Source organism: Salvia splendens, chromosome 14, assembly GCF_004379255.2.
Source record: "Salvia splendens isolate huo1 chromosome 14, SspV2, whole genome shotgun sequence".
Classification (NCBI taxonomy): Eukaryota; Viridiplantae; Streptophyta; class Magnoliopsida; order Lamiales; family Lamiaceae; genus Salvia; species Salvia splendens.
Genome location: NC_056045.1, coordinates 19,139,134 through 19,152,061, shown reverse-complemented (window position 1 = coordinate 19,152,061; position 12,928 = coordinate 19,139,134). Strand labels below are relative to the sequence as shown.

The 12,928-nt window shown below is 40.3% G+C and overlaps 2 protein-coding genes across 2 annotated transcripts; both read right to left on the bottom strand.

Annotated features, from left to right (window-relative positions):
* Nucleotides 1–5,515: 5,515 nt before the first annotated feature.
* LOC121765344 (probable receptor-like protein kinase At2g23200) lies at nucleotides 5,516–8,617 on the bottom strand. Its single transcript, XM_042161457.1, has one exon. It carries the CDS (start codon nucleotides 8,157–8,159, stop codon nucleotides 5,658–5,660), a length of 2,502 nt encoding a protein of 833 aa, XP_042017391.1. The 5' UTR covers nucleotides 8,160–8,617; the 3' UTR covers nucleotides 5,516–5,657.
* Nucleotides 8,618–9,555: 938 nt separating this feature from the next.
* LOC121765345 (lysine-rich arabinogalactan protein 18-like) lies at nucleotides 9,556–10,937 on the bottom strand. Its single transcript, XM_042161458.1, has 2 exons — nucleotides 10,434–10,937; nucleotides 9,556–9,969 (listed from the first exon to the last, which is right to left on the bottom strand). Exons 1-2 carry the CDS (start codon nucleotides 10,830–10,832, stop codon nucleotides 9,886–9,888), a joined length of 483 nt encoding a protein of 160 aa, XP_042017392.1. The 5' UTR covers nucleotides 10,833–10,937; the 3' UTR covers nucleotides 9,556–9,885.
* Nucleotides 10,938–12,928: the final 1,991 nt, after the last annotated feature.

The window sequence follows — 12,928 nt, the reverse complement described above, 5'->3', positions numbered from 1 at the left end:
TTGAACATGTCCAAATTATGAAATAATCAGTCTAGATTGAAAACTTCAACACCAATCTGAAAATTAAATACCAAGAAATAAGAAAATGGGTATAAAAATTGTGACATAAAACAATGTTTAAATAAGCATTCAATTGAATTTTAACATGTCCAAATTATGAAATAATCAATCTAGATTGAAAACTTCAACACCAATCTGAATATTAAATACCAAGAAATAAGAAAATGGGTTTACAAATTGTGACATAAAACAATGTGTTTGACTAGCTTGGAACACAAATACACAACATCTATATGACTAATGAAATTGGATGGCGTTGAATGAGGAATGGTCCGATTCTTACATACAACATGAGATTCTAATTTATATAGAAGTTAATATCCAATGGACCGACGTTGAAGGTATATTATATATACGCATGATAGTATTTTCAACATAATGATGGAATATATGTTTCAAAAGATATATAGCATTATAATGTTTCAAAAGATATACTACTATAGCACATGCATGTGTATTTTACGTACCACAATTTTGATTTATCTATATATTCTCTTTTTTATTTTTTCCTTGATGCATTATTAATTCGAATATCCAATATCTTAATCTAGATCGTAATGATATAATAGTACTCCCTCTGTCCCAAGTTACTTGAGTCGTATTCCATTTTGAATTGTCCCAAGTTACTTAAGTCATTTCTTTTTTTGGCTAAAAATAAAAAATCTAATTTCACCTACTTTATTCTAAGGTTTAACATCTAATTAAAGGACATAGAATTATGACTATATTGATATCATTAATTTGGATAGTAACAATAACATTCCTTAGAATGTGAGGGCATACAAAAAAGAACAAAGAATTGATAGAAATTACAAATCAAAGTACACAAAATATTCTAGAATTGAATACGATTAAAATATAAAAATAAAGAATGAGATTACATATATGCTTACATAAATCTTTAATGACCAGCCCCAGGGCTTGGACCCGAATCCTTAACTCCCCCGAGGGGCTTAGCCTCGGCATACTTGTGTCCTTCACCTGGGCTCGAACCCGACTCCTTCACTCCCCGTAAGGTAAACCCGCTCACCATCGTGTTCCCTTCTCCCGGACTCAGCCCATCCTTCACTACGTAAGGCGAAGGAATGTCCCTTAGACGGCGTGCATCGATCGAGCTAGCCAAAAGAAAGAGGATCAATATGCTTATAGCTTTGATTGCCATGGTATAGCTTCAATTTTTTTAAGAGGGGTAGTGGATGCAGGAAAATCAAAATAATAGTGAATTTAATTTGTTTTCTTGATGATCTAAAGTTGATCGCAGGCTGCAAGTATTTATGCTAAGGATTTATTCAGTAGTAGGAGTGAGGTGAAATTATTTTGGAAGCTGCATGGGAGCTTCATGGGTCTTGAAAATTGAACAAGTTAAATGGTCTAATTTGGGTAGCATATTTTTAATGTGATGAGCTGAGGTTCATTTTCTGATTGAGGCTGCATATATGTTCTCCATTCATGCTAGTATTATTATTATTATTTGGTTTGTATTAGGACCACATATTGAATTCAACTTTTGGGAATTTATACTTTAAAGATGAGTAAAACGTATCTAATGCTTGTCGGTCAATTCTCCACATGGGCAATTCCTACTGCTGGCTGCTATATAATGTGGGTATTTATAATTTTCTATCTATGACTTGGTGTGTTTGACCGTGATAATTACATAGTTTTACCTTACGTATTCAATTACCATTAGGGTTAATTTATTAATGATTATCAAATTGTGGTATTTGCACCAAATTAGTTAATAAACTATATTGTTTTAAAATAAATACGATTTAAGAGAAATAGAGAACATTGACATTTGAGAGAAGAGAGGGATCGATAGAGTTTAAAAGTATATATTTCACTCTCTATTTATTGATTATTATCAAAGATTACACATATATTTATGGAGTATGTGACATACGAAAATAAATTATATATAATACTTATCAAATACTAACAAAATTCTAGAAATAAATCATAAAGATACATATTATACCTTAAATAAATGAATACATCCATGTCAAGAAGAAAATGTGATAGTTAGTAGTAATTTCAATCAAATATAAATTGATGAAAGTGACCACGTTTAGATTAATCAAACTCGTGCAAAGCTAAGTATATCAATAACTAAGTAAAATCCAAGTTGATTCCAGCGAATAGTTTCTGGTGTTAGGTGGGAAAATACACAAATTAAAATTTTCATTTCTTTTGTTAATTAGGTCAATCTAACATCTAAATATGTACTCAGTACTCCCTCCTTCTTTCTATAATAGAATCACTTCTTTTTGTCAAGGAAGTTAAGAAAGGCAGTACAGCCTCCACCCATTGACGAATCCAAAAATTTTGGTTTTGGAATACAAATTGTACAACATATTAATACATAAAATAATACTATAAAAAATATTAAAAAAATTAAAAATAGCAATAATTTGTGGTGCGAGTTGTACTACAAATAATATTACATAAAATAATAAAAAAATACTTAATAAAGTATAATATAAAAATCAAAGCAATTAAAAATAATAATAGAACAAATTTGAAAAACATGAATATTTTTTGAGGTAGAAGTTGCACTACAGATGATATTACAAAGTACAAATTACAATTATAAAAACAATAGCGTATAAAATAATAAAATCAAAGCATTTAAAAATAGATAAATAATAAAATATAATATGAAATATCAAAATAATAAAAACATCATAAAAAATTCAATTTCAAAAATAATCTTAGTAGAATTCTTAATAAAAGGATGCCAACAAATAAAATAAAATAAAATAAATCCATAGTCTACTAATAAAAATTAACTAGTTTTATAATTTTGGTTCTTGCCTTCAAATTAGACTAGTTCTAATAAAAAACTTTTGAACAACTAAACTATTAATAACGTGGATTCCATAGTCTACTAATATTATTTTCATTAAATATTATTTTTATTTTTCTTATTTTACTATTTACGAATTAAAACCTTGTCATTTTAAGTTGTGCTAATTTTATGAGACGAATTAAGTAATATAGTATTTAAAAGAAATCACTCATACACAAAAACACATTACTATTCATTGCCTCTAAACATTAAAACCAATCAATAGCAACATTTCAAGTATATAATAGTATTAATTAAGGGGTGACTATGTAAAAATTTATAAATACTTTACACAGAAATGTTTTTTCTCTTTTATCTTTTTCATATTTAATTTATTATAAATATACTATTATCTAAAATAAAATTTTCTATATTCAAAATTACTATTCACACGCACGCGGTACACGCACATGCACGCACACACTTCACCTTCACACACACACTACACACTAAAACACACACTTCACCTTTACACACACATTGAATTATAGTATTTGTTTAGCGAACAATGAATTTGGAATGATTTATCCATAGAATTTCAATTCAATTCTGCGTACCAAATGGACCCTTTATAAAATTCTCAATAATTGGGGATTACTATAATATATCCTCAACTAATATTTGTTTCCATTTTATTTGCTAAGATTTATATTTTAAATTAAAATGTACTAGACCGAGTTAAATGTTATCTTTATCCCATATCGAATCTTACTGCGAAATGCTTACCTATTATCTATTTCTGGTAAATGCATTTATTATTAATTGCTTTTCCACATTGTCAACATTAATGTATGATGAGTTGTGTAATAAACACTTTATCAATTGTTATTCTTGTTATTATTTTTGTACAATTTAATTAATTAAAGTAAAAAATGGTTGATTTAATTGAAAGGTGATAACACGAGGCATCAAACCCTTCAACAGCTATAGACGCATCTGACAATACACCAAGCCACATAGTGTTTTTTGGTCATCGGTGAGTACTTTCACTCCCCCGCTCCCTCAGCACCCCAGAGCTGAACTGCACCCGCCACAACTGGAAAACCCATGTTTAGTTAAAGAAATGAATAAAAACATTTGATACTGAATAATTTTCTTTGAATAATTTTTTTTAGCGTATAGTGTGTATAGTATGTGTAGTGTGTATATATTGTGTACAATGTATTTAAATATGTGCAGTGTGTATGCAGTGTAAGTATATTGTGTGTAAAGTGTGTCGTTTGAGTAAATTGTGTGTAGTGTGTGTGCATGTGCAATATGTGTAGTGTGGAGTGTGTGTGTGTGCGCGCGCGTGCAATGTGTGTAGTGTGTGTAGTGTGAATTCTTTTTTTCAATTATTAAAAATTCTAAATTTTAGTTTATTTTAAATCTAAAAATTAAAGTATATAAAATTGAGATGATATTGAATTTACATATAATACTGTTTCCGTTCCGTGGTAGTAGAGTCGTTTATTTTTGTCACAACATTAAAAAAGAGATGTATATGTATTAAATAAATATATAATAAAATAAGAGAATAGTAAAGTAAAGAAAATAAAGTAATGTGAGAAAATGTGTATGTTGCAAATCAAACTGTCAAGCAACATGTGCCAGCCCGATCAAAGACCTACATATTCTTTAAAGGGATATTGACACCTAATATCATGGAACTTTCAAAAAGTTGAGTTTCCCACAAACTTTGAAATTGACAAATAATATCACGAACTTTACCCTGAGTTTGTTATTTCCCACCAATGAAAAAATTCCGGCAAATAATATTACGATACAGATTTTTTTTCGTCATTTCTCGACAACAACTTCGAGAGTTTCAAGTTTTTCAATCTTTGAAGATAGATTTTCTTGAAGCACACCCTTCAAAATTGTTCTTCAATCTATTAATATAGCCTTCTTTTTTTCATTGGTGGGAAATAACAAACCCGATGTAAAGTTCATGATATTATTTGCCAATTTCAAAATTTATGGGAAAAACTCAACTTTTTGAAAGTTTCATGATATTAGGGACCAATATCCATTCTTTAAATAATATTTAATTTAGACATTTAGTTCCCTTGGTCACCAGAAAATTCGAACTTTGGTTCTCCTGATTAAGTATGGCTTAACTAGGTTAATTATAATAATGAATTGATGACATATGTGTCGTTGCATGTTTGCATATGTTGCTTTATTTCACTGCATACAAATGGGAAAAATATCAGTGTCAATGTATCTGTGTGTGTTTTAAGTTCAAAAATCATTCCACCATACTACTAAGTATATGAAGTTATATAGGAGGCCATATTTTCCACAGTCAACATTACTATTCACATGCACGCGCTTGTGTGCACACACTACACACTTCACGCACACACTAAAACATACGGTTTTCAGAACAACACTACTATATCAAGAAAGAGTCTAGTTGGGTGAAGTTAAAAACTGCGGTTTTCTGACTAACTATTTGAAGAAAATATGTACAGTATTCTTTTTGTAAAGGAAAAAATGGATTGATTAGTTTAAGGTCGACTTATAAATATTGTTCTAAAGGAATAGTAATTTGCAAATTTTTCTTCATTCCACTTTGTTCACGAAATTGAAGCTGCCTTGCCAACGAGAATCGACACGCTCTACTTTTTATTTGGTCAATCAACGACGTCATTTGTTTTGATATAGAGCAAATTACAATATGCGAAGTCTGTGTTTCTGGGAACAAACGAGTATAGGGTTCCGAATAATCAATCAAACATAAACAAGAGGCCACACTGCATCAGTATCACCTCGCTCCATTCATATTCAGCTGCGAAAACACCTCATTCGCATTAAACTGACTCGAAACCGCACCACTAAACGAGCCACAAATCGACTCGTCTCCATCCCCGGTGAAGCTCTGCGTTGGCAGCCGCTGCAGCATGCCCATCGGCAACACCCACGACACCTCCGTCGTGCTGTCCTCATACGGCTGCCTCGCCACACCCAACTCCTGCAGCCGCCTGCAGTACTCCAAATCCCACAACACATCCACCATATTAGGCCTATCCGCCCCGCATTCCTGCAAGCACTTCTCCACCGTCTCCCCGAACTTCCTCAGCGAATTCGGATTAATCTTCCCCACAAGACTCGCATCCACAACCCTCTCCAGCTCCCCCCTCCTCTGCCACACCATCCCCCAATCCGCCAAGTTCACCTCCTCCCTCGGCAGCTCCCTGTCCACAGCCGGCCTCGCGCACAGCACCTCCAGGAGCACCACCCCGAACGAGTACACGTCTGATTTCTGCGTCAGCTGAAGGCACCTAAAGTACTCCGGATCCAAGTACCCGAAGCTCCCCTTCACCTCCGTACTAACATGCGTCTGATCCAGCTGCCCGGACCGAGACAGCCCGAAATCAGCCACCTTCGCCACGTAGTTCTCGTCCAGCAAGATATTTGTTGACTTGATGTCTCTATGGATGATCGTCCCCGAGGATCCCGTATGAAGGTAGTGAAGCCCCTTGGCCGCATCGCTGCAGATACGCAACCTCTCATCCCATGATAATCGGTCTGTTGAAGTAATATCAACTCCCTCCCCATTATACAAATGCTCCCTCAAAGTTCCCTTCTCCATGAACTCGTACACAAGTATCATCTCGTTTCTCTCATCGCAGTATCCGATCAGAGAAACGAGATGCTGGTGTCGAATCGTGGCCAGAAGCCTTATCTCTGTGTGAAACTCCTCGAGCCCCTGCCCGTGCCCTGCCTCACTTCTCTTTATAGCAACTTTTGCGCCGTTCCTCAGCGTCCCCTTGTACACTTTCCCGAACCCTCCTTCCCCGATCATCAGCTTTGGGTCGAAATGCTTCGTGGCAAAGAGGATCCCGGACAGCGGGATCTTCAGCCCTAGGTTTAGGTCAGCGAAGGGGGATCCTGTCACGGATGTCCTGACCGTAGTCCTACTATACGAACTCCCCCCGTACAATCGCCCTAACGGCCAATCAAAAGCCTCCTCCGCCTTCATCTTCAGCTTCCGTTTTCTCAATCCAAAACATACTAATGCAAACACTACCACAACCAACACCATTCCGCCAAGAGACGAACCAACAACGATGAGCAAGCGTTTCCTCGATTTATCGGCCTTTTTCCCCCCAATCATCTCCAGTATCTCCACACCGTTCAGAAACGCAGTTTCAGTAGACGATTGTGAGTTCGCGCCAACGCTTACATTCATAAAACCGGAATCATCCGATTCCACCACGTAATCTTTGAAAAACGGAGCAGCCAAGCGAGGAACAGAACTCCACGGATACACCTCAACAACATAAGCCCCGTACACATACAGGTTGAATCTAAACAACTCACTCGTGACATTACTCACAATGTCACAAAAATGAAACCGAACGAGATGCAGAACGCCCTTCCCAACTGGAAACTGCCACGACATGTTGAACTTACTCAGAGCGCCTCCACCAAGAATGTTCATCTCTTTAGCAGTTCTGTACACCGAATCAGGAGCAATAAACGCCGTAGCTCCATCTCCATACTTAATATCAAAACTATAATTACCGTTCCTAGCTGTATCTTTAATCAGCATATACGCATCGTCGGGGATCCAATACCTCATCAGCGTATCCCTCTCTCGCGTAACGTTCCCCCCTCCGACGTTAATCCTATGAACAACCCTTAACGGGAAGTCCATCACGCCGCTAAAGTTTCCCTCACTCCCTAGGGAAGTCACACGAGGAAGAGCATATCCTTGGACTAGTTCATCCGGTGCGAGGAAGACCTCAATTGCGTTGACGAAGGCGACCGATCGCTCTTTTTCATCAGGATTGAATTCGATCCTCAGCTTACCCGCAGCCAGCTTGATCAAAAACTCTTCCACTAGCGGGAAAGCGTCGCTCTCCGCGGTGAAATTCGACAGAAGCGTGGATTTAGAAGCGGAGACGTGGAAGCGGGGGCTTCCGAGGGAGGGGAAGGGGAAGAAATGGAGGCGGACGACGTAGGTGCCGGCTTGGTCGAGGGCGAGCTCGTAGAAGGATGATTTTCGGAAGATTCTGGCGGTTTGGTAGAGCGAGGGGGCGGGGAGAGTATTGTCTGCGGCGGCGGAGGTGGTGTCGCTGTCTCTCGGGGAGAGGGAGAAGTTGCCGGAATTATCGTCGCCGGTGAAGTTGCGTTGGTAGGTGAGGAGGCTGGAAGCGGAGCCGCAGTTGATGAAGTAGTTGTCGGGGAGAGTGTAAGAGGCTGCGGGGGAGATGGTAACGAGTAAAGTGATAGAGAGTAGCATGTAATAGTTGGATTCCATGGATGATTGCAATTATTGCAGTGGAGAAAAGGGGATTTAGAAACAGGAAAGTTGTTTGGGGGAGGGAACGAGTAAGAGTCGATTACGTTGACATGAGGTTGACTGGGGTTCACAATTGTGGATTTTTTGTTTTTTAAATCTTTTTTTTTATCTGTGTGGTTGAGATCACACATTGAAACAGTCTGGAAGTGGACCTCTATAACAATGGAGTGCATTAAATTGGTAAGATGAGCATGCAAGTGGTATGGTATGAATGGTTCTTCATGATAGATCTTGTTTACCTGCTCTCATTTTTTTGTCCTAGTCTAACAAGATGAACATGCCGGTTCTTCAGCCCAATTGGTTCCGGAGGGGTAGATTTGCACCAATGAGTAATGTTTGGGTCTCGCAGTCTACCTCCTTAGCGGGCCGCTGAGTGCCTGATTTACATCCTCCGAAATGCCTCGGGGTGTGAGGGGTCCTTGGGGTTGGGGATTCAACCTCTGCACCAATGGTTCTTCATGATAAATCTTGTCGTATTGAAGAGCCTAAAGAAAATTTGGCTATACAAATTGAACAAGATAAAACGATCGAGAAATTATATCTTTCACAAGCTAAGTAACGTCTTCAAAATATTTAAGATTCAAAGCATCGGATCTTATCCCTAAGTTTGGTAGTTACTTCGAGCTATGGAGAAAAGGCTAGCAAAAGAGGAACACACGCACACCCATATGCATAAGATTAGAATTCACTAATTGGTAGCATCGTATATGTTGTGATGCGTACAAGATTATACATTGTGCATGAGGAGGATCTTGTTATATCGATGTATGAGTGATCTATGTAAACTGCATTGGGAGGCACAAAAGTGGATCCTTAGATAGCTAGATACTTGGTACTATTGCGACAAGTTGACCCAAATAAATAGTTATCCCTCTGTCTCAGTAAATATAAAACATTTCCTAAAATGAAAATAACCATATCTCTACTTTTCTTCTTTCTTTATTAACTAACAAAACAACACTATGTAAAATTGTGTACCAAAAACCACATGTTTTATATTTATTGGAACAACATATGATCTGAATTTTTTAAGGTTCACTAACAAACTTTGATTTGTATACTACTGTGCTAAGTGAGCGAGTTCCATATTAGTAGGGGTTTGCGAAACAGGTAGCATGCATTACCCAACAAGTATCGGGTATCCAATACCGGAAAGACTAGACTGAGAAGCAATTCCAAACCATCTCAATAATGTGACAGTGCTTCTTCTCTGCTAGCCCATCGTGTTAGGAAGTACAAGGATTGGATCCTAGAATATTGCAAAAAGAATATGAGACCATGATATTTTCCACCCCAATCGAATTGAAGGATTTCTATTTTGTGATTGGATTGATTTTCCATAGACAATTTGAAGTGTTTGAAATATAGTTCCAACCTCAGCAGTTGATTTCAATAAATAGAGCCAAGTGAAACGGAGTGTAGTGATCAAGAAAAGTTACATATGAATGTTCATTGTTTGATAAAACTAATGTGCACAAGGATGATAGTATAAGTCATCCCAAAAGCACAACGACCTATGTAGCTCTTGATACATAAAGCAATGAAGAATATAAAAGGGCTCTCTCGACGTCTATGTCCCTCTTAATTAATCTCTCTACCCAAACAAAGAATCCAAGAGAGCCAAATATTTGGCGAATTCCCATAGAAACTCAAAAACGCAAATTCACTAAAAAGAATCAAGTTTCTAGAACAACATCCACCCAAATACTGAGGCCACTGCAAAACTAGCCAACACCTTCTGCACGCTCATCAATTTCTCAGCCCCACTCTACAAAAACCACATCAATTTGTTAATAAATGTGTTTAAACACACACAATTAGTTTGTAGCCATGGATCTCAGGCTGAAAGCAAAATTTGCAGCCATGTTAGATCCAAGATTTGACAAAAATTCTAATTCGAATATTGAATCTAGAGTTAGAAGCAAATTTTTCAGCTATGTTACATTCAAGATTTGACAAAAACAGAAAATGGGACACCATCTTTAAATGCATAAAGTGGTCGAGATTTACTTTCCAAATTATTTACAATGACTTTGGTCAATTTTTATTTAATAATTAAAGAAACCCAAGCACTTTCCTTTTCAATAGTGTTCAGTGAAGTACTCAAATTATATGCAAGGATATGAAAAATAAAATAAAAAATAACCACTAATTGGATACTGCTTAAGTGAAGAAAAAAGAGCAGATAACTTGGAGATGTGAAAGCGCATTGTCGATGAGAAGTTAACGTACCAAATCACCGACAGAGACAGAGACAGGGGCAGGGGCGAAGGCGTCGGCGCCAGGTCCGGGAGCTCCGGCGGGGGGTGCTGGTGGTCCGGCGGTCTCAGGAGCAGGAGCCGGGGCGGCGTGCTTCTTGCTCGGTGCTGGCGCCTCAGTTGGAGAGGAGGTGGCGGCGGGTGGAGTGGTGGGAGAGCTTACGACGGGAGGTGAGGCTGGAGGAGTTGAGACCGGAGCTGCAGCGGGAGGAGTGGAGACTGGAGTTGCTGGAGTGGCGGGGTTGGAAGGAGGAGTGGCTACGGGCGACGTGGCGGGTGAGGGGGCATTAGCTGGGGGGGAGGAGGGGGAAATGCCGCCGACGCTGGCGACGAGGCAGATGAATGCCACTAGGATTGCGCTTCCTTTATCCATATGACTTTGGAGACACAAAATTTGGGAGTGGTTTTTTTATAAGAGAGAGAAGAGAGAGTGTGCAATGGTGATATTCATAAAAGTGAAAGAGGGTGAGTTTGATAAATAAAGGACAGATCAGACAGAGACAGATGAAATTAGTGGAATTGCGGAATAGAGAGAGACAGACAATAACAAATATGTGGCGATTAAACAGACTGGAGTGGGCCCGATTTGCATGTGACTAAGTTTGGATCCGCCACGTCACCAACGGCTCTTTTCTTTTAAATAGCACAACTTTACTACGGCACTGCACTGCACTGGCTTCTGTTTCATGATTTTAAAAATGTGATTTAAGTGTTTGAACTTTGAAGGCATTGAACATTAATTTAGAGTTGGCAATGTAGGAGTGGTGGGTGGGTGGGTGGAGGCAAAGAGAGGTCCAATGAGCATCTTTGCTGACTTGCACAAACACACCCATCCCCCACTACGGCGCTGTATCCGATTTCCAGATGTAGCCGTTTGCTCATAAACGTATCACCTTATAATAAATTGTCTTTTCAACTTGGCGTGGTTAGCATCCTTAAGGGCACCCGCAACGCGGGCCGTGGCCGTCGCGGGTTCCGTTCCGGCGGAACGGTTCGCCGGCGCGACGCGTTGCGGCTCGCCAATCCGTTCCCAGGCCGTCCCCATTCCGTGCCGTGAGCCGTGCCGGCGAGACGCGGCACGGCTTGTTCCTCCACGCGCGCCGCCGCTGCCTGCGAGACGTGGCCGCCCCTGCGTCGTGCGTGACGCCCACTCGCCGACCCGCGAGTGGGCGTCGTTAATTATGACGCAATAAATCATTTTTTTTTTAAAATTCGAATTTTGTAAAAAAAAAAAAAATTTAAAAATGTGTAAACGGTCATATGACCGTTTTTTATATCCGTTTAACATTTTTTTTTATTTTTTTTTTATTTTCTTATTCTATAAATACACCTAATTTCATCTTCATTTCACACAACTACACATCTATTCTTCCTACATCAACATCAATTCCTCTCCAATTTTCATATTCAATCTCTTCACAAAATGTCCGGCGACGGCAATTACGGTGGTGGCGGCGCCGGTGGGTGGGATCTCAACGCGTTCGGCGATTGGGAGACCATGTACAACACACTTGGTGGTTCTGGGTCGTCGACGCCGGGCACCCAGGGGTCGGCGACGCCGGGTGGGTACCAACCATCCACTTTCGATGTGGATGCCTACGCTCGACCCTCCGGCTCGCGGCTTTCCCAGAGTTTGTCCCAGATTCGGGAGGATATCCCCGTTGAACCCACCCAGGGAGGAGGCCGAGGCGGTGGAAGCTCCAGGGCTGCGTCTGAGGCACCCGAGGAGGAGGAGGAGGAGGAACCGGAGGATCTGGGCCGGCATCCCTACACCAACGAAGAAACAAAGGCGGTGTACACCGCCTGGCTCACCGTCTCGTACGATCCCATCGTCGGGAATCAACAAGCCGCCAAGTGCTTCTGGGAAAAGGTCCGTGATGTCTACCACCAGACTAAGCCGAAAGGGGCCCGGAAGCGCAAATATACAATGCTCCGTGCTCACTTTGGCCGAGTCGACCTACAGGTCAAAAAATTTTGCGGCATCTACACGGCCGAAGCGGCGAACTACCAAAGCGGAGCTTCGGGCGCCGACATTCTGAGGGCGGCTTTGCGCGTCTTCTACCAGGACACCGGTCTACAGTTCAAATATGTTGATATTTGGCAGCTCGTCAAGGACGAGGAAAGGTGGGCCGGCGGTGTCCGCTCGAGCTCGGGCTCAACCTCAAAGCGCACGAAGCACACGGCGACCGGCAACTACTCGTCTGGTGACACCGGTGAGGCCGGCGAGGGTGAACCGCAGGTGTTTGGGGGTACGGGGGATCCAACGCCTGGCGAATACGGGGGATCCAGCGTTGGGCGCCGTCGGCCGCAAGGGACGAAGGCGGCGAAGGCGGCTAGAGCGAGGAAGGGCCGAGGCGAATCAAGCCAGTCGGCCTCGGGATCGGGCTCGCGGGGACGCTCGGACACACTTATGGTGGCGTACATGACCGCCACAATGGCGGACACTTCCCGCTTCTCGTACGCCCAATT